Genomic DNA, 21,950 nt, shown 5'->3' on the forward strand with positions numbered 1-21,950 from the left:
CAGTGTCCATCAGTTGAATCAGTACCCATCAGTGCTGCCTATCAGTGCCCATCAGTGCCGCCCATCAGTGCCACCTAATAGTGCCCATAAGTGCCACCTATCAATGCCCATCAGTGCCGCCTAACAGTGCCCATCAGTGCCGCCTAACAGTGCCCATCACTGATGCCCATCAGTGCTGACTAACAGTGCCCATCAGTGCCGACTAACAGTGCAGCCTCATCAGTGCCCATCAGTGCAGCCTATCAGTGCCCATCAGTGAAGGAGAAAAATTACTTATTTACAAAACTTTATTACAAAAACTAAGAAAAACTTTTTTTTCTTCAAAATTTTTGGTTTGTTTTAGTTTGTTTAGCAACAAATAAAAACCCCAGTGGTGATCAAATACCACCAAAAGAAAAATCTATTTGTGTAAAATAAATGATAACAATTTAGTTTGGGTACAGTGTTGCATGACCGCGCAATTGTCATTCAAATTATGAGAGCGCTGAAAATTGAAAATTGGTCTGGGCAGGAATGGGGTAAAAGTGCCCAGTAGGCAAGTGGTTAAGTTGGCCTTGTGTATGTGTCTACTGTATATAATGTGAAGATACAAAAATATACAAGAGGCGTTCAAGTCAAACTGGGACTTTTGCATGCATATAATAAAAGAAAAAGTTTCAAGCAGTGTAAACTGCATTTTTTTTCTCCCCTGCTACATTTATAGACTCATCCCAGCATTTAACTAATGCCTGGAAAGCTTTTGTATAGAAAGATTTGTCAGTACGCCTGAATCATCCCAGGACAGCCTGCTTCACTTCGTCATTATTGTGTTCACTGTTCCCACAGAAAGATTAGTCTCTTGTGCAATTTCACGACAGGTTATGTGTTGATTATCCAGGATCAGTCTTTCCAAGCACTGAATGTTCACAGGAATGACTGCTGTGGGTTGGGAACCACCATGGTCAGGATTTTCACTGACGGGCGTACGACCATCTTTAGAACGTTTATGCCGTTCAAATGTCCTAATGTAGTTGAGCGTCTCATCGCCATACTGTGCTTGAAGTCTTCTGTAGATATCTGCGGGTTTTACGCCTTTCTTCACAAGAAACATCATCACCACCTACTGTTCCATGCACGCACTAACACTGTTGTCTGCCATCTTGATTAACAGTCTCTGGACTGGCCCACGACATGTGTTCCGCCTACCAGTAATAGGACACACTTGCCACATACTGCTGCGTGCAGTACGTCCATGCTAGCATGCCTTCTTATACCTGTAAAATGAAAAGTCCCGGTTTGACTTGAACGCCCCTCGTAATAGAAAATAGAAAAAAGTGATTTATAGTCTATGAGCGATTTCAGCTAGTGGTGCTTCTTGCAGTCTCCGTGTTTCTGTTTTGAGCTGATTAACTGATTTTATGTATTAACACCCTGCATACACTGAGGACAAGCACTGTATACAGAATATTAAGTGGGGTAAAAGTAGGGGAATTTACTACATTTATAAAAGTCATTCATGTCAAGTCTGGTTGCATTACGCCTTTTACATTAAAACTATTGCGGAATAATTTGCCTTACATCTCACTTACCGTAATTTAAGATGAGTGAAATGAAAAAAGCACATTTTATGGAATTTTCACACATGACTGATTTTCAATACATCTCCTGCATTATCTATTTAAAAGTCTGCCTGGTAGGACAAATGCTGTGAAACATTTGAAGTCTTGCAAGTTGTACGATGTCCTACTGCAGTGACTTCTCAATTTTTACCAAGCACACAAAACAATACTTCACAGAGGAACATACTGAAAATCTAATGATTTTGTACATAATTTAGTATGGTGAGAAGTAAAAAAAAATATAAACAGTATATTTTAAATGTATTTGTTCCTTTTTTTGCTAGGTGTATACAGTAATATTGGATATATTATGTAAACTTCAAAATGCATAGCACCGCAGATCACCAATGCCTGTAAAGTGTGTCATCACTCATTACTGCAAAGCATAGGTGTAAAACCAGTGTAAAAGTCTTTCTGCATTAAGGCTGCATGCATAGTAGCATTTTTTAAGCTCCTAGAAGCTATCAGCATTTTTTTTTCTGCTCCTAGAAGCTCTGTGAAGTATTGTTTTGTGTGCTTGGTAAAAATTGTTATAATACTGTGGGTCCCACATGTAACTATTTTTTTTTTTAAGATTCTGGAAATAACTTGATGTACTCATTCCAGAAAGAGTGGATTCAGGGCACTAATGGCATATCACTCTTCTATATTATCTCAAAAGTTGGCCAAAGGCTAACAATAAATTACAATATGTAGCCAACAACCATTTTGTGGGCAAAGCACATGCTTTCTAAAGGCACTTGGATCAAAATTTTTAATGATAAAGTAAGTCCAATACTTACAGACGAGTTCCGTTCTGGGAGTTTGTTCGTAAGTCCAATTTGTTTGTAAGTCCAACAAAGTAAGGTTTAGAATACGTTTCACACAAATAATGCGTAAAAACAACACAAGAAATACTGTAAAGAAAGGATGTTTAATCTTACAATACCTTGAAAGGTAAAGTAGTACAGTACAACAGCTGACATACAGGGGCTGGCATGGAATGACCAGACAAGACTGCTGCTTTTATGTTTGCTTCCAGACATCCTAGGCTTGAAATCCACACTGTACTACTGTACACTATTGTACTATAGAGTAAAGTACACAGCACAACAACCGCTTGTGGCAGAGGGTGCACACAGCTGACAATGTCTGGCAGACACATGAGCTACTTTTGTGATTTGGCATGTGAATGCATGTTCACATCTTTGTAAGTTTGCAACTTGGAGGTTGTTTGTATCTTTGAAAGTTCGCAACTCGAATAGTAGAAGACTTACTGTATTGGTATTCACCTAGCAGTCTTTTTATAAATGTTCCTGCACTTAAATGGATGAAAACTCTTGGATTGTATTATTCTGATGTTTTACAGTATGATCTCTTACATTTTACATACAACTGATGATATGGTCTGGATCTCCTGTTTAATCCTACATCTTATGATGCTTTAAAATGAAAGGATGAACCACTTATTATATTTTCTATAGAATTCCATACATAAAACAATCTCCTTTCCAATAAAAATAGAAGCTTTCAGGAAGACACTCAAAGTATAACCTTGTGCTTGGCAGTTTCTGTGAATCGGAAATACGCTCCTGCCTTCCGTCTTCCAGTCATTTGTTATATGTGTTTTAATTTCTTCCACAGCCTTCTCTGCTGTGTCCTCCAAGCCATACATATGACTTTGGTGTTGCCTAGAAAGCCTCAGGTACAGAAATCAGATAGCTAATGATATAATTATGCATCATATTGCAATCTAGTCTAACAAAAGCTGTCTCATTGCAGTACGCTTTCATGACTGTATATTATAATCCACACGAAGCAGGAATATATTTGAAAGTTTTCCATCATTTCACTCTCATCTTCTCCTGTCCTTTGTTCTTATTAATGTGCACAAATCATCTGATTATTATGGAGAACATCACAGACTATCTATAGGATTCAATGGCTTTGTAATAATAAAACAATTACAGCATACTGAATGATGTGAGGCAGTGGGAAAGCAGTAAAATATTATGTTGATTTAGTTCAGTTTAAACCTCAGCATTAGGACAGGAGGGAGGTTTCACAAGAATCAACTGGCATGGTAGAAGCAGATAAAATCACATACTGAGTAAAGAATTCGCCAAACCCATGGTTTATTTTAAATAATAAATGTAGGTATAGACCAAACTTTTTTTCGACTTGGTAAAAAGGAAGGGAGAAGAGAAGGGTTAAAACCCCTGCAGGGTTATAGTTACATAGTTAGTCTGGCTGAAAAAAGACAAAAGTCCATCCAGTTCAACCATAGAAAAAAAAAAAAAAGTTATAATCCTATACCCACAGTTGATCCAGAGGAAGGCAAAAAAACCCCCAGCAAAGCATGATCCAATTTGCTCCTGCTGTGCAAAAATTCCTTCCTGATCCCCCGAGAGGCAATCGGATTATCCTTGGATCAACTTTACCTATAAATGTTAGTATCCAGTTATATTCTGTGTATCTAAGAAAGAATCCAGGCCTTTTTGAAGCAATCCACTGAGCTGGCCAGAACCAACTCTTGAGGGAGTCTATTCCACATTTTCACAGCTCTCACTGTGAAGAAACCTTTCCGTGTTTGGAGATTAAATTTCTTTTCCTCCAGACGTAAAGAGTGCCCCCTTGTCCTCTGTGATGACCTCAGGGTGAATAACTCTACGCCGAGTTCACTATATGAACCACTGATGTATTTATACATGGAGATCATATCCCCCCTTAATCTCCGCTTCTCAAGAGAGAATAAATTCAGTTCCTCTAATCTTTCCTCATAGCTGAGCTCCTCCATGCCTCTTATCAGTTTGGTTGCCCTTCTCTGTACTTTCTCCAGTTCCCCAATGTTCTTTTTGTGAATTGGTGCCCAAAACTGAACTGCATATTCCAGATGAGGTATTACTAATGATCTGTACGGGGTAATATGATATCTCTCTCTGGAGTCTACACCTCTTTTAATACAAGAGAGGATTTTGCTCGCTTTAGAAACTGCAGCTTGGCATTACATGCCATTATTAAGCTTGTGATCTACCAGAACTCCGAGATCTTTCTCCACCATTGATTCCCCCAGTTGTACTCCCCCTAGTATGTATGATGCATGCATATTCTTAGCCCCCAAGTGCATAACCTTACATTTGTCAACATTAAACCTCATTTGCCACATAGTTGCCCAATTAAACAGAGCATTGAGGTTGGCTTGTAAGTTGAAGACATCCTGTAAGGACGTTATTCCACTGCACAGCTTGGTTATGTTTTGATGTCTGTGTACCACTGGAGATATTTCATTTCCTATCCCAGAGACGCAACAAGAAATGAGAGGAATTTTTCAGAGTGAGGGGAATTACAGTCATAGAACATTTGGCCCATTGGTAGATCTTGTTTTGTGGGCAGCTCTAAAGTGTTGCAATTCCCCTCACTTTCTCGGTGACAATGATCAACTGTATTTGTACTGGAGGGGTGAATCTCCCTAATTGGGCACAAAAACTTGGAGAGCAAGTCTACCCTTCCACCATGAGAAAGTAGTGCAGCGCTATACGTGCATCTTATAATAACATGAAAATACAGGAAATAAATATATAAATGAATAGTAGGTGATGGGCCCACATAAATGCCAGCCCACACTTAATAAACTAGCAACAAGGCCTATGCATACAATTTCCTCCTGATCCTCACCTGAGGGATCATTAATAGGTGCAGAAGAGTGCGTGTATCCCTACAGGGGATAAATACTCAGCTCAGTGAACCGTGAAAAACACTGCAAACCAATATTAACGCACTCTACTCATTATTGCACATAAATGCTGAACTGTGAAAAATGTCCATGATTATTCAATAACTTGTGCTCAAAACAAATTCATTACACACAAGCAGGTGGTATTCAGGTGCTTGTGCTGATATGTGCAAATCCTCAAATAGCTGAAGTGCCCCCTCACCTTTCTGGCAAGGCCCAACAGGACCAATAAGCTTTTTAAGTCACTTAGACGATCCTCCCAAGGCAAGGTAATCTTCTTGGTAATTATGGTGGTACTCTCTCCTCTCTCAATAGGTTTTCCTCCAGCCACTAACACCACTGATGTTTAATACTTTCCATGAACGGCCCCAGATCTACCCTGCCAGATTTTAAAGGCGGGCAAAAAGGATATGGAGTCATCTCTTCATGAAAGGGATTACTGCTGAGAAAGGAGATCTCCTTTACGGTGACATCTCCATAAACTCCCAGAGTATCCACATCTGTCAGAGGAAGTCGATAGGTGAAATCCAGAAAATGCTGTCCACCAATGCTCACCTTGACCTTATTTGTAAGGAAGAAAAAGAGGAGCACAAATGAATTTCCTTTTTTAAATGGGGCTCCTGAAAACTTTAACTCATCTAACCAATGGTCTTTGTGCAGAGTGTTGCATATTATGTGTGCATCTGAAGAAGAAAAGGGGGGGTTGAAATGAAAAGCTATATCAGACCGTGGATGTGTGCTGCAACCACACTGGAAATCAATCTGAAATCTTGTTGCACTGCTGTCAACGCCTCCTTGTATGAGGATCATACGCCCAGGAAAAAGACCCCCAAATATCTTACATGCGTAGGGGATGATCGGATAGAAGACAGGCAGCTGCAACAAGAAGGAAAGGGGGTTGAACCTTTAAATACCAAGCCCAACCAAAACTTTTTGTTTTAAAAACTTTTAATTGTGGTGTTCCCACTTCTTGTGGTGCCTGATACCTGGACAAGAAGTGAAATCTTCATAATTAAGCAGCCCATAGATTGATTCCCCCATCAACACAGTCATTGTTGATGGAGGAATGCCTCTCACAGCACTATTGTGTTCTGCAGGAGGGGAGCCAAACAGAACATGATGATTACCGATAGCGGCTATAGCCACCGGAAGTAATCAAATGTAAAAAATCCAACAAATGGTTGTACCTAAGTTGATCGATGGGTCAGATTGGGTACAATCAGTCAACCCATACATGGATCAAATCTTGGACTGTCCCTGCTGAACTGGCCAAATTTCAATCCATGTGTGGCCAGTTTTTGGATAGTTACAAATTATGACTAAGGTCATAAGCCCCTCCATAAACAGCTATTTTTTCAGTGAGGGCTCTCATTTGACAGCTTTCTCCCATATTGCTGTTTGTGTGTCACCCATGAAATAGACAGAAAAGGATGGTAACTCTCTTCAAAAGGAACAAAGTGGACACATAAAACTTGAATGAACTTTTAATTCTTTATTTTCTAGCTGTATACAAAAATATAGAAAAAACTGAACTTCAAAACATTTCTATATGTGAATTTGAGAGTTCCAAAAAATTGAGTTGTTTCCCACCCTAAAATGTATTGGTGATTTTGTTCAACTGCAGCCAGATTAACACTTACAATTACACTTGCAGTTGGGGGGGTGCGGTAAGCACGCGAATGAACACCATTTTTATTGACCCCCCCCAACAACTCCCCCTTAAGCTGCAAAGGTTGCGCATGGGGATGTACACATGCCATTGCCCTTATGCACTGCTTCACAGCCTCAACCCTTTGAACCTTACTTATTCAAGTGACTGGTGCCACACCGTAACTGCCCCTTTCACTTAAAAGGTTCATGTTCTGCGCTTCGTGGTGGTGCTGTGCAGGTTAAAACTGGTGATAAAGAGGCAACAGAACGCCTCCCCACCTCCTGTCAATTACCCTCTGAAAATTGATCTACCTACTTTCTGCAGTAATAGCTTCTTTAAAAAAAATGCAAATTATTAAGCATTGTTTTAATGGGTACTCCAAAGCAAATAAAGCCCCATTCATTTCACAAATACCATATGCTAAGTTCATGTGACCGGCCTCTCTTCCTATCACGGAGTGCTCTTGGCAGTGGTATGCAGTGAGGATTTCAACTGTAGCATTCATTTTATGACTGCTTTATAAATACTGCATGTCTAGCGAAGAGGTAGTGAGATCAATCTCTATTTTGATTAAAGTTCATAGAGTCTTATCCATCAAATTGTGATATAAATATTGCATGCTAAAACTGATATATCAGTTGATATACAATAGCTGTATTATATACAATATATTATAAAATTGCTTTATTCTTCAAGGGTGGTAAGTTATTTATCAGGTCAAAGAGTTGTAATCGGGCATTTAATTCATTCTAGCTTTTCACCTACTCAATCAAATACCCAGGCTGTTATTCTCATGGTAAAAGGGCAGCAAACACATGTTCCCTGCTACGTCAATTGTAGTCCTATGTACCCTTCATTGCTTGAAGGGTGCTTTTAGAGGGGTTCCCAAAAATGCTTATAAAGATGTCCCAACATAGAAAGTATTCATGGGTTTCAGTTACCACCCAAAGGGGGTAAAGAAGGGCAAAGCACCCTTCCCTAGTAAACAGTAAAAGGATCTTTCAAACTCCTTTTACCTTCACCTGTAGTGAAACAATATACAATAAAACACCACATTCATTTAAAAAATATTTATTACTTTCCATTTCACAAGAAAATCATACAGAGTTGTCTGTGTCTGGTATTTGGTCTTCACTGAGATCTCTCCCTGGGGGATGGTTTTGAGGGCATAATACGCTGCACCATATACCTGTTCAGATATTCCTGCAAATTATGTCAGCATGTCTGGTGTGCCAAACTGATATCTTGGAACGCAGTTTTAAAATACACAAATGAATGCAGATTTGTGATTTTAATGCATATTTAAATGTATTTTTTTTAACATACAAGCAGTGTAAGTACCTAAACTTCAGCCTCTTGCCATCCCTTGTACAACAGCATTCAGACTCAGGAACAGAAAAGCAGCACATCAAGTAGAGAAACAAGCTCGCCAGTCTGCTGTTTCTAATTTGACTGTCCAGTCAAAAGGTGGGGGACAGATAAAGTCAGCCATACATTTGAAATTTGGCTGGTTCAGCAGGGGCCGGCTGAATTTCAATCCATGCATGGGTAGACTGGTTGTACACAAGTTGATCTACTGATCAACTTGTGTACAAGATTGGTGGAAATTTTTTGCACGATCAGCACTATAACTGATCAGTGTACTCTGGCGGCAAAGAAGTCTTCCCACTGTCAGAATACAATAACACAGAGGGAGGATTCCCCCAGCTACATTGAAGGTGTGCATGGAGGAAACAGGTCTTTTTTTTTTTTTTTCATTCAACCCAGTAGTTGAACAAAAAGAAAATGATTCATGTATGGGCTGCCTAAGACTTGTAAGTGTTACTTATCGTATTTTTCGCTCCATAAGATGCACTTTTTTCCCCCAAAAAATGGGGAAAACATGTCAGTGCGTCTTATGGAGCAAATATGGAGCGGCTGGTCCGGTATTTCCGCCGCCGCCACCATGTCAGAATACCGGGCCGGCTGCTCGGCTCTTCTCTCCTGCAGGACCTTACCTGTTCCTCTGTCCAGTGCTGTAAAGTGTTCCCGCGCCGGCTTCTTCCCGTGCCAGCTTCTGTAACAGCTGGGTGCCCACTACGCATGCGCTGCGCTTTGTGAATGGTCCGGCGACTTCTGGGACACATGACAGGTTCCAGAAGGCGCCGGGCCATTCACAAAGTGCAGCGCTTCTCGCGCATGCGCAGTGGGCACCCGGCTGTCACAGAAACCGACGTGGGAAGGAGCCAGCGTGCCCACACTAAAGAAAGGACAACTTCAGGTAACCGCTCCCCCTCCCTCCCCAAAGGTCCGCAGTCTCTTGGTCATCCCCTGTACTGTCTGCAGTCTCTGGTCATCCCCTGTACTGCCTGCAGTCTCTGGTCATCCCCTGTACTGTCCGCAGTCTCTGGTCATCCCCTGTACTGTCCACAGTCTCTGGTCATCCCCTGTACTGTCTGCAGTCTATGGTCATCTGTACTATGTCCGCAGTCCCTGGCATTTTCCCTGTACTATGTTCACAGTCTCTGGTCATCTGTACTATGTCCGCAGTCTCTGGTCATTCCCTGTACTATGTCTGCAGTCTCTGGTCATCTCCTGTACTGTGTCCGCAGACTCTGGTCATCTCCTGTACTGTGTCCGCAGTCTCTGGTCATCTCCTGTACTGTGTCCGCAGTCTCTGGTCATCCCCTGTACTGTGTCCGCAGTCTCTGGTCATCTCCTGTACTGTGTCCTCAGTCTCTGGTCATCTCCTGTACTGTGTCTGCAGTCCGTTGGTTCAAAATATTTTTTTTCTTGTTTTTCACCTCTAAAACCTAGGTGCGTCTTATGGTCAGGTGCGTCTTATGGAGCGCGAAATATGGTAACTGCAGCAGAGAAAACTCAGGTCAAAAGCCTAGTACACACAATCAGAAAATCATTTGAATAAAAGTGACCATACAATAATCTGATCGTTAGTTCATATCTTTCGTCTTAAATTGATCAAAGGGACAAGCACAAAAATTTTCTTGTGTGATACCAGATCGTACAATTTTCGTTTACAATACAAACACATTACATCAATTTAGAATTTGTATTCTGTCATGCAAGAATTGTTGGAACTTCAGTAACCTCTTCACTTTCGATATGAGACTAGCATGCAAAAAAAACAGGACAATCAATATTCTCATCGTGTATGTGGGACTTTATGCTTTACTGCATTGGACTGTACTGTGTAGAAGAGCTATGTGTATCTCAGGGCTGGATAGACAGAAATAAGAATCCTTTGGCAGGTAAAACTGCTGCCTTTTATTTAATGTGTGTATTTAGCTGTTTCCCTGGGGTCCAGCGTTAGGAATATATTTTAAAAATTAACCCTCATGAAGCTAATCTTTTTAAATGCAAAATCATTATTATAGAAAGCACAAGAGATGCCAATTCTTAACATTCATTTTAATCTAGAATTTGCTTAATATGGATGCTAAAATTTGCTTGCGGTATTACTCATCTTCATACGTTTTCTCTGGAAAAAAATTGCAAGAAAATGATGAATAATCTGAAAATTAAGAAGCAATCCCAAGGGAAATGTATTTGCATGGAACTGCTTCACATATCCATCTTAAATGAAGTCCTAAATATTCAATAGAAGCTTCTCTTGTTAAACCATATGTCATAACAGATCCACTACCTGTGTTAGTTGCATGACAATTATTCTGTACAAGGCAATGAGTGCACAATGTTTAATGTAGTTACATGACAATGGTGTACACATGATGTTGCTATAATGCAGTTATGTACTTGATTATATTAACTCATATATATATAGTGCATTAGGTATAATGTTTTGTGACAGTCCAATTAGTGCATACTGCTGCTTCGTGTTCTCTATTTCATTAGAAGTGTACGTGTCTTGCAGACCCTGAGAATTAATGTCTGTTACTGGAAAGAGAAGAATCCTGGGAGACATGGTCTGCTGCAAAACTTTCCAGCATTCCTTGGTGTACATCTAAATGGAGAAGAGCATGAAGTCTATGGCCTACCTTGCCAAGAATATCCAGAGCTAGTTAAGGTAAAGAAGCATCACAAGGACAACTGGTTCTGGAGCCTAAAATATGTGAAAGAAGACATTTTCTTTTTTTTCCTGTAGCCATACATCGTCCCATACAGCAAAATATTATATATCACAGATGGAAAAGGATCACTTGTTTCTGGTCATGATTAATGGAAGACTCTTTCCATCCCCCAGCCTCACTCTGGTCTGTGCCTTACTCCTCGCTCTCTCTCTCTCTTTTTCTCTTCCAACCCCTATGCACAGGTGTTGACACCATTATAGACACAAGCACATGACTAAGTCTACTACTAGACTTCATTGTAAGAGCCTCTGTACATCTGGTGTATGTAAAACCAGATTCCTGAGCACAGGTCTGAATTTTGTATACCTGCCTAGCTAAAGCTGGTCATATACTAGTAGATTTTCAAACGTGCGAATGAATATTCATGCAAATCTTCCTATAAAAATTCTTTATGCATTTGATGACAAAATCCACGTACATTGTTAGAAATAAAAAAAAAATGCAAAGTTCCATCCTGCTCCTTAAGCAGGCCATAGATTATACAGTTTTCTTTCCTTCCAACATGTGGGAAGGGAAGAAAATCGCTCAATTTCTCCATCAGCACAGTCAGTATTTATGGGGGAATCCCTCTTGCAGAGCTACTGTTTTCTGCCAGCAGGGAGCATTCCTGGTCAGCAGAACACGATTACTGCTAACGGCTTTAGCAGTAATCGCATGTAAAAAAATCTGACAGGCTGTTTGTACCCAATCAATTGATGGATCCACTTGGGTACATCCAGCCTACCAATAAATTGATCAAACCTTGGCTGGTTCCTGCTGAACTGACTAAAATTTGATCCGTCTATGGACGGGTTTAGAATTTTCTCATCACTGGGTTGAAAACCAAAGTCAGTTTGACCCCATTAATGATTAGAAAATGTAATTAACTTTTTTAAAATAAAAATTTCAAATGAAATTAGATGAGCAAATGATCAGCTTAAGACTTGTCCTGCTTTTTCTCACCCCTTCCTGATCACAATCTGATTTTGCTTCCTCTTTCTACCTCTTCGTGGCTTCATTCTTCTCCTTTACGCCATGCTGTCAATGATCTGCTCCCACTTCTTTTTAGTCTACCCTTACTTTATATATTTTATCAACAAATAAAATGAGTTACTAAATATGACAGTTTTCTATCAATTGTTAGTCTATTTGTTTCTTTTATATTCACATTTGATAATTTATGCTGTTCCAGATTTGTTTTCATGGAGGAAATGAGGCTGACCCTGAGGAACGTGAGCTTCAAACTAAACCACCCCAAATTCCAGACATCCAGATACTTTGCAACTTCATCAGTAAATACCTTCCTGGATTGCACCCCAAGCCTGCTGTGATAGAACAATGCATGTACACGGTATGCCTATTCTTAAAATAAGTATACAAGTTTCCATAGCAAACTGTGGTTGCAAACTGTGGCCTTTGGTAAAACATATTCTTAGGAATTAAATTGCAAACCTCAGTTTGCTAGTTTTGGAAATGTGCAAAACAAAAACCCAGATCACATAGCCTAAAATCTAGCAATGCTTTCAAAGCCAAGATTGCATTTGAAAACATACAGTTTACAAGTGTGCAAATAAGTTAGAGTATTAGATACACACAAGGAAACATTCATTTTAAGAAATGTTATTAATCACACTAATGCATAATAAATTCAGCAAATTTCACTTACCTCCAACATCTGGAACAACCTCTTTCTACAACATTAAAGAGGATATATTCTATGGAAGCCATGCTGTCTGCAGTTGGTCTTTGCCCAACTCACAATGCTTCATTCCATGCTGGGTCTTGGAGAAACCATGTCAGACCTCCCACCTCATCCCCAATGACCGGCTGGTGGGGGAAGCACAGAAACTTCAAATGAATGGAGCAGGATTATGGAGAGCCTTGCACTACAAGTCATCAGGAACTTCCTCACTAGCAGGCTCCCAGAAGGACAGTGTGTAGCACAGTAGTGACATCTCACTCCAAATCTTTTAAGAAACACCACAGTCATCAGAGACAGGAGTGAGTGAGATACTGTATGTCTTAGATGATCTCACACTGCAGATATGCAGCCATTAGGCTTATAGAACAGTAATGTGTAGGCACAGCCACATGTCAGGAAGTGCACTGTTACTTCTCATGAAGAGTTCAAGGCAAATGGTAGATCTCAAGGTACCTGTTTAGCCACAATACATATTTAGTCTTGGATAAAATGGGGAAATGAAGGGTAAATGCTATATAATGACAACAGTGAGGTACTACTGTATTTCTTCATCTGACACCAACAGTGGGGCATAATTCCCCCTACTGATATAAACAATGGAACACTATTTCTCTCACTGACACCAAAGATGGGGCTCTATTCCTCCCACTGACACCAATGAAGAGTCACTATTCCTTCCACTGACACCACTGATGGGGCACTATTCCTTCCACTGACTCCCAGCAATGAAACACTATTCCTTCCATTGACACAAACAGTGGAATACCATTCCTTCCACTGACATCAACAATGGGACACTATTCCTTCTAATGACACCCACAATGGAACACTATTCCTGATACTGACACCAACAACTGACCACAATTCTATCTACTGACACCAGCAATGAGACTCTATTCCTCCCACTGACACCAACGATGGAGCACTATTCCTTCCACTAATGGCAACAGTGAAACACTGTTCCTTATACTGACACCAACAATTGAACATTATGTCTTCCACTGTCACCAGCAATGGTGCTCTCTTCCTACCACCGATACAAACAATGGGGCATTCTTCCTCCCACTGACACCAACACTGGGGTACTATTCCTCCTCCTCCTACTGACCACAGGTGCTAAGTAATTTTTTTACTTCCATTGACCAGCAAGCCCAATACATTGTTTATTGCCACAACATTTTCTACCCCTGATGGCCATAGTCTGTCCCCCCTAAAGTCTGAAGACAATAACCTGACCTTCTGTTTCGAAAGTTAGGTGACCCCCTGTTCTAGATCTTTCCTCTCCATCCTTACTGTATTTAGCCAACCCCATTAATGTGGAATTTAGCTTTCAGTCATGTCAGCTCCACATCACATGTGAGAGATACCTAAGGGTGGTCTGCATGCTAATACAGTCTGCCTAGGAACACCAATTACTCTAAATTGACCTCTATCCATCAAAGTATTTTGATATTTGCATAACTCCTGCCAAGAGCCTACCCACTGCTTGCATTAGTGCTGATGTCTCTTGAGAGGAGTATTGAGGAAGGGAGCTGTGATAATTTCAGGAAGCTATGTACATGAATGCAAACGCATGCGTAGATGCCACACATATGAGATACTGCAGCGTTTGTCAGAGTGAGACTCTACACTGATGACCTGTAAAGGCTTTTAAAGTGTCACCTATGCAAAATTTCAAGTACTGCAGTTTTTCACAATTTTAAGACTTGACATTTTTGGTATCTATTTACTCTTTTATATTTTACCAAAATGTAGGTGTTATATTTTGTTTGCGTACACTAAAATTAATTTTAATGTATTTTTGCTCTGAAAATTTGCATTTGGTAAACAGCTGCACAAATATCGTGAAACAAAAAAATTGCAACTGATACTATTTTGTTTTCCAAGGCCTCTGATTTTAATAAATATATAATGTCTGGGGGTTTCAAGTATGGCAATTTTTGTTTAGCAAAAAATGCTTATTTTAACGTGTGTGAAGCATTACAAAAATTGCCCAGAAACAAAGTGGTTTAAAAAAGTATTTTTAATTCAGATAATAGGAAATAAAGTATGGTAACATTGTGCATAAGTCCTTCCATAATGGTTTCAATAATATGTCTTTATTAGATGTAGCATTGTACATCTTTATTCATTATGGTCAGGATTAAAAATTACATTTTCAAAAGTATTTTTAATTCAAGTAATATATGTAATATGCATGTTTTGGTTTTTTTTTTTTAAGAGTTTTAAATAGTAGTTTTTATCACAATGTTTTTCATTTCCTTTTTAGAATACTCCTGACAGAAATTCCATCTTGGATTACCATCCTCTTTACAAGAATATTGTCATAGGCTCTGGATTCTCAGGTGAGCTGGGAAAGTGGAAGATGGTATGTTATCCTGGAAAGTTTAGCTTGCAGAGTACTGTTAATTCTTCAACATTTGTTCTTCTTCTATAGGTCATGGCTTCAAGCTTTCCCCAATAGTCGGGAAGATATTGAGTGAGCTCAGTATGGGGAAGGAACCTGTATATGATCTTACACCATTCAGTATCGCTCGTTTCAAAACCCCAAGTGCAACTTTGTGAGATGAAGAACAATTTTAAAAAAAAAAGTTTTTTTATGGATACTTTATGGATTTTTAGTATCTGGTCACTATTCCACCAGTACAAGTTGAAGAATGCAGTACAGGCAGTAAGGGTCTTACTTGTGAGTTTTGGTGCATTGCAGTTGCTCTTTGGTGGGGTTGCAATACAACACATGTTCAATAGGGATGAATGGTGCCTAAAATGAACAGGCGGGAATAAAGCCTTAAATGATATGGAAACCATAAGAACAATCTGTTCTTATTTGATTTGTTAAATATACAATTAATAGTGTTTTTTATGTCTGTTTGATAAATACAAACGGATATCCATTGGTGTTGCCAGAAATCCTATGAGCACGTCCTGTGTCCTCTGCCTCTACTAACTGCTATTAGTTACATTGTTCCTATATATCTCATAGTACTGCAAAACGGTGGCTTGCTTTGTTATAGAGAATATAAAAGGGGTAGAGTTCTGTAGTCTTCTCCTTTCTCTGTTTCCCTGATACAGTACAGTGAGTGTGTATTGTCACCACATGAATTTAATTACTGGCAGAATCAACTGGTGAAAATGAGTAAGAAAAGTTTTAAAAATAGAAAGCTAGTGTAGCCACCACAACTAAGGACTTGTTTGGGGATTTAGGTATGTTTTTTATTATAGACACCTAAATAAGGAAACGTATAATCATCAGATATGAACTGTATAGTTTGTGTGGCTAACATTAGTAACTGCATAATAGGCAGAAGCACACTTTCAAGCTGTTATATATTAAATCCCTCCAATACCAAACAGCTTTGTGCCGGTATAACAACTGTGGAGCTAGGTTCTATTGGATTCAATACAACTTGTATTTTTTTGTATAGCAACCATTACCAGATAATTGGCTGGATGCAGTGAATGAAAAGGAGCTTTGAATCATTAATTTAGTCCAATCTTTGTAACACCAAAACCTCACTAATTTAGTTTTAATGTTATACTTGTCAAATACAGTACTTCATTGAATTTTGTAGTCTTTTTTTGTGGAAAATCTTGAAAATATACAATTATTTCTTCGAGTACTTTACACTTTTATTTTATTATGATATCAAACAGTCTTGGGTATAAAAGAGCGGCAATGCAAGTTATACAAATACATGAATCCAGATTTAAAGAGGGCGTATCATTAAAAATGTTCACCTAATGTGAATCAACAGGACATTATCACCAAATCACAATTATTCATTTAAATCGAGCTATTTCGTAGCATAATTAGACACATTTTAAAACAGGTTATCTACATGTCTAACGCACATCACACATCACATACAGTAAATAAGGGATTTAAAGTGTTACTAAACCCAGGACCCTGCATTCAGTATTTGGTCTCCCAGCGTACACAGAACATGGAAATGCAATTATTTTAGTAAATATAAACTGCTAAATATAAAACAAAAAAGTGCAGCGCTAAAATCAAATAGATAAAAATGCAAAGTTCGTGTCACTAATAGCGACAATGAAAATTTCCAAAGATGACAGAGAGTCCACATGAAGATCAGATATGATCGTGAAACATATACATGGGGGACTTGATCCGAAGTAGTGATAAAAAGTGAATAAATTGCGCACTCACCAGAGGTGCGTAAATGATACGCCTTATAGATATATCTGTCTCATCAGGTGTGTGCGGGGTCATCAGTAAGGTCAGGATCCTCTATGCCTACGGGTCACGTCTCAGATATGGCACTCAGGTGTATAGCACGTTGGAAGGTCCCTTAAAGGTGCAGCTTCTGCAGGTGTAGGCTCTCAGTGAAGAGAGCACAATAAGGGACACCACATAGCGATATACCGTAGGAACAGTTTTATTCGCAAATAGGTGCATACAGATGTGTGCATAAGAAAGAAAAATCACTGACCATATAAAATTCAGGATGGCCTGCACCCTTTGATGATGAGCTTTGCTCGAAACGCGTCAGCGGGGCTACAGTAGCTGGACATTCTACCACCGCTGGTGGCCATCATGAATTTTCTTCATGTGGAATCTCTGTCATCTTTGGAATTATTTCATTGTCGCTATTAGTGACAGGAACTTTGCATTTTTATCTATTTGATTTTAGCGCTGCACTTTTTTGTTTTATATGTTATATTGAAGGTGTTGTTTGGTTACCTTTTGTGTTCTAGCCGCTACTATACATTCTTGATAGCGCTCATATGCTTACTCTTTTATAAACTGCTAAATACCTTTTCTCATCAGCAGTTAGAGCAGGCTTGTGACTTCTATCAGTGTTCAGCAGAGCAATGGTTAAAGGTTAGAGGAGGAGTTTTCATTCTGCTCTAGGAGGATGCAGAACCCATGACCTCTGTCTGGACAGTGCTGATTGACCCTGTGCTGATCACATGCACTCTCCCAAGAAAAAAAAAACTCTCTAGCAATGCACACCAAACTGGGTATGTGCAGAGTGACTCCACACGCTATATCTTATCCGGAGATAAGAGGGAGGCACTGGAAGAAGGGGAGGATCAGAGAAGTCAGGATCAAACAGCCTTTTTACACAATGCAGAGGATTAACCCCTTAGGTTCCACAGTGAGTATAACAAGCATGCTTTAGTGTATATACATAGTGATTTTACTGTTGTGGGTTTAGTAACACTTTAAGGACAGTGTGTGAAGCCATGCAGATCATTCCTTTATGACGACTTTTGATACATCCAGAACCACTGGATTACAGCACAGATACAGCCTGATATTATAGAGGCATTTACTCTAAACTGCATATGAAGCAACTAAATGAATAAACCTACCAGTAATACTATTAATTATGATGCAGCTAGTAAAAGCTCTATTAATTTGTAGTGTGACTTCAGGAGACTTATACCAACAAGCTTACATTTAACTCGTTGTGCAAGTGAGTAACATGTGTTTTCTATCTCCTACAGGTTAATTACACTTTGTTTAAGCTATATTTCTTCAGTTTTGTGCTTGTTCTGACATTCACTTTCTCTGTTTAGTATCCTATATGTTAGTAATAGTAATTCTCTAATACAAACTGATGAGCTTTTCCATGTGGCCTGCACTGCCACTATAAAGAAAGTAATTATCTGTATAATGTGATTGATTTCTGTTTAACACATTAAACTCAGAATGCAAGTAAGCAACATGTGTTTTCTGTCTCCTCTTTAAATACTGTATAGATACTGCAGGCTGCATCTGTCATACCTCGCACTGAGCTCACTGATAATCCTGTAACATTTACAGTTGTTTCAGGCTTGTTGGCTATCATCAGTGATGTCATTGACGTGCATGGAAACCAATCTATGGAGTAGGGCTTAGGAAGGAACAAGAATGTAGGATAGACAGTTTATGGTGTGGTGGGTTAATAGGAATTAAAAAGCCCCTCAATGACCCAGTGTGAGGAAAAGCAGAACATAAATTATCTACATGTTGCAAATCCTTCACAAATCCTTTTGAGACTTTGCTATAATATGCAAAGCTGCACCATAGACATACCTCTAGATGCGGATGTTAGAGAAACCAAAGCTAAGTACACATGGGCCAAATATCAGGCAGTATCAGGCAGTTCAACAAAAACCATCCGACATTCAGTCCATGTGTATGGCAGCTTGTTCGGCTTCTGTCGAAAGGGCATGACCGAAAAAGATCTGCCGATCGGCTTCCAATCAGCACTCTCAGCCAATGACTGAGAGTGCTGACCAGTGTGTTCTGGTGGGGGGAGGGGGGATGGGGGTAGTACACAATAGCACAGCAGGGGAGATCACTGTACTAACACTGCTTTTGTTAGTATAGCAATCTGAGCTGAACTAAAAAAGGCTTTAACCATAAATTAAAAGCGACTATTGCAGAGGATGCCTAAAATGTGACTTGTATCTTAATGTGGATATCTTGGGAAAAAGTGAACCAGCCATAGAAGCAAGAAACAAGCAGTGTAAACTCACAGTGTAGGCAAAGCCCCACTGAAAGGGAGGACTTCTGGGGTTATTTACTAAAGGCAACTAGACTGTGCACTTTGCAAAGTGCAGTTGCAAGTGCAATGGATCCAGAGCTTAGTAAATGAGATAAAGCTTCATTTTGCAAAGAATACCCAATCACATGCAAGGAAAATACAAAACAGCATTTTTGCTTTCATATGATTGGATGATGGAAGTCAGCAGAGCTTCTGCTCATTTACTAAGCTCTGGAACAACTGCTCTTGCAGAGTGCAACTGCACTTTGCAAAGTGCACAGTCAATTTGCCTTTTGTAAATCAACCCCTTAGTTTCCCTGGAGTTCAGTTTAAAGTGTAGGTCAATCCTAAGAATACATTTCTCATATTTGAATCCTTTTGGTCTGCTAAATATACCATAGAAAATGTTTTGTTAAGTGCAAAACAATTACCTGTTGACCTTGCCAGAAATCCTGTCATATTTCTGATAGTTGTCAGTTAAGGTTGATACTACAATTGAACTAGGACTACAGAACACTGTTCCCTATCTTATGGAGATAAAGAGAGGGGAAATGTTCTCTAGTCCTAAAACACATCCTCCCCTAAAGTGACAATGCTGTTGCTCCGTATTGCAGTACAGTAAGTGTTATCACTGTAGGAGAAAAATTGTGTCTGGAATTACTGACAGTATTACTGGGTGGAACTAATGCAGCCAGCACATCTAAGAACTGGTAAGCTGTAATATATTACATTTTGGTTCTTGGGTTTAGATACACTTTAGAGGCAAGTTGCTGACCGTAGCTCTAAAATTTGCTGCACCAATACAACAATTATCATGCTACAGCACTCCATGCTAGCATAATTAAATACAACTAGCACATGAAAATGGAATTTCTGACGCTATCTAATTTTCTGTTTTGACTTTTGATTCATTGGCTTAATCCTGTAAACTTGACCAGTTCGGGGGGGGTAATTTAGATTGAAAATACATCTCCGTTCTCTGGTCATTTGTAATGCCTATTAATGAATAAATCCGGCAAATGATTTCACCATTAGCATAAAGCCGCTTAGACAATTTCAGCCGGCAAGCCCTTTTTTGTGTGCCATTCCCCCGACATGTTCTGTTTTTTACCACTGAGAATGAACGTTGACATTAAATCCACATCTTCCAGCTCAGATTCATGAATTTTATTTATAAGACATAGAGCAAGCTCTGATGATAAACCTATATCTCACAGCTTAGCAAAACAGATAGTGTTTAAAGCACATGTAAAGAATTCCCTTTGCTGCCTATTAATTATACATAACAGCTGTGTAGGAACGATGAAAGCAAAATGCAAGTTTACTAGGAGAGGTTATTTTCCTGATACATGCAGATTTTTCTTCCAGTTTCCTATCCCCATTTCTGTTGCTCTTTTTTTTACTATTCATCCTCTCCACCCTGCCATCCATTATTTGATTCCAAACCTGGATTCATTATTAGTGGTATCCTGAGGTCTCCCATTCTGGGAATTGATCGTACTAATAGCCCCACTCTAAACCATAACTCTCGCTTGCTGATTTCACGGCCTAGTCACACTGCAAATGTTCTGATTTCACGCATTGTAGGAAGATGAAAACAAGCAAGTTCCTAATGAAAACTCTCTACTGTGCCCCCATACAAACCAAGACAGGTTATTTTCTTTAACGTTTGGAATCAGACGATACAATACACTGGATAAAATCACACAGACCCTGGAGGCTAGAAGGATAAAGCTAGCATTGACAGTATTGCATGTGTAATATTCAGTGGTGATTTGACTCATTCTCATGAGTGCTTTTAAAACATATTTTAAAAGACAACTACAGAACATAAAATTCAGCTACTTTTTAATGCAAAAAAGCTTACAATGTACATCAGATTTTAGGCTTGAATAATTCCAAGGCCTGTGTACAATATAAGGATTTCTATTATTGTCCTGAGTGAACAAGACGTCGTGGATGCTACAATAGCAGTCAGTAAAATAGGAAAGTCACTGACTTGTCATCTGACAATATATAATATATGATCAACACTTTAAAAACCCATCTTTGGACAAGTCTTTCTTTGCTTAGACTTTACCCACCGCTTTACAGCACCAAGAGGAGAAGGCTTATAGGACATTCAACATGATGCAGGCACTTCCTGCACAGCTATTGGGCTGGGGGGTAGACCAGTCATCTATCAGTGTGCTGAGTGATTTGTCTCAACAGGAAGATCTGACTCAAAAACATGAAACAAAGAAACTGTGGGCATCTTAAAGGGGAAGCCTAATCCTTCCTCCTGGAAGAGTGGATGTCAATGCCCCCCTTCTTGTCTCTCGGTTTGAGGTATCAAAAAGCTCACAATCTACCCTAGTGTCTGCTCCATCCCTCTGTACCTTCCAGGGCTCCCTATTTGTGTAATTTCCCTAATCTGATCCAATTGTTTACAATATTCTACGACCTAGATAGTACCATATTCTTATTTCAATGTAAATGTCCTCTACTGACTACGGCAGTCGTGTCACTCTTATCTATATGATGTTCACTTTTTTTATGTAGACTACTGATGATCTGCACCTACTTGTTACCTGTTTGCTTAAATTTGTATTAAATAAAGGAATTGCAAAAAAGAGTATAACTATAGCAAAGTTGGGAAACATTCTTCCTTGAAGAGAGTGGCCTATTTGAAGTCAGCACTCTGGTTCATAAGTTACTGGATGATCGTCAGCCCCCTGTTT

The 21,950-nt window shown here is 39.4% G+C and overlaps 1 protein-coding gene and 1 pseudogene across 1 annotated transcript in view; one reads left to right on the forward strand and one right to left on the reverse strand.

Moving 5' to 3' along the window:
- Window positions 1-18,420, forward strand: part of PIPOX (pipecolic acid and sarcosine oxidase) — a 102,121-nt gene extending 83,701 nt beyond the window's left edge. Inside the window, exons 5-8 of the mRNA XM_089682997.1 lie at window positions 10,833-10,985; window positions 12,221-12,379; window positions 15,000-15,075; window positions 15,168-18,420. Of these exons, the coding sequence (XP_089539123.1) occupies window positions 10,833-10,985; window positions 12,221-12,379; window positions 15,000-15,075; window positions 15,168-15,295 (516 nt within the window). The 3' untranslated portion in view covers window positions 15,296-18,420. The remainder of the gene's footprint in view (window positions 1-10,832; window positions 10,986-12,220; window positions 12,380-14,999; window positions 15,076-15,167) is intronic.
- LOC149457953 (galectin-12 pseudogene) lies at window positions 5,641-6,700 on the reverse strand (annotated as a pseudogene).
- Window positions 18,421-21,950: the final 3,530 nt, after the last annotated feature.

This window comes from Staurois parvus, unplaced genomic scaffold (assembly GCF_062004578.1).
Source record: "Staurois parvus isolate SC_StPar_1 unplaced genomic scaffold, SC_StPar_1.0 ptg000299l, whole genome shotgun sequence".
Taxonomy (NCBI): Eukaryota; Metazoa; Chordata; class Amphibia; order Anura; family Ranidae; genus Staurois; species Staurois parvus.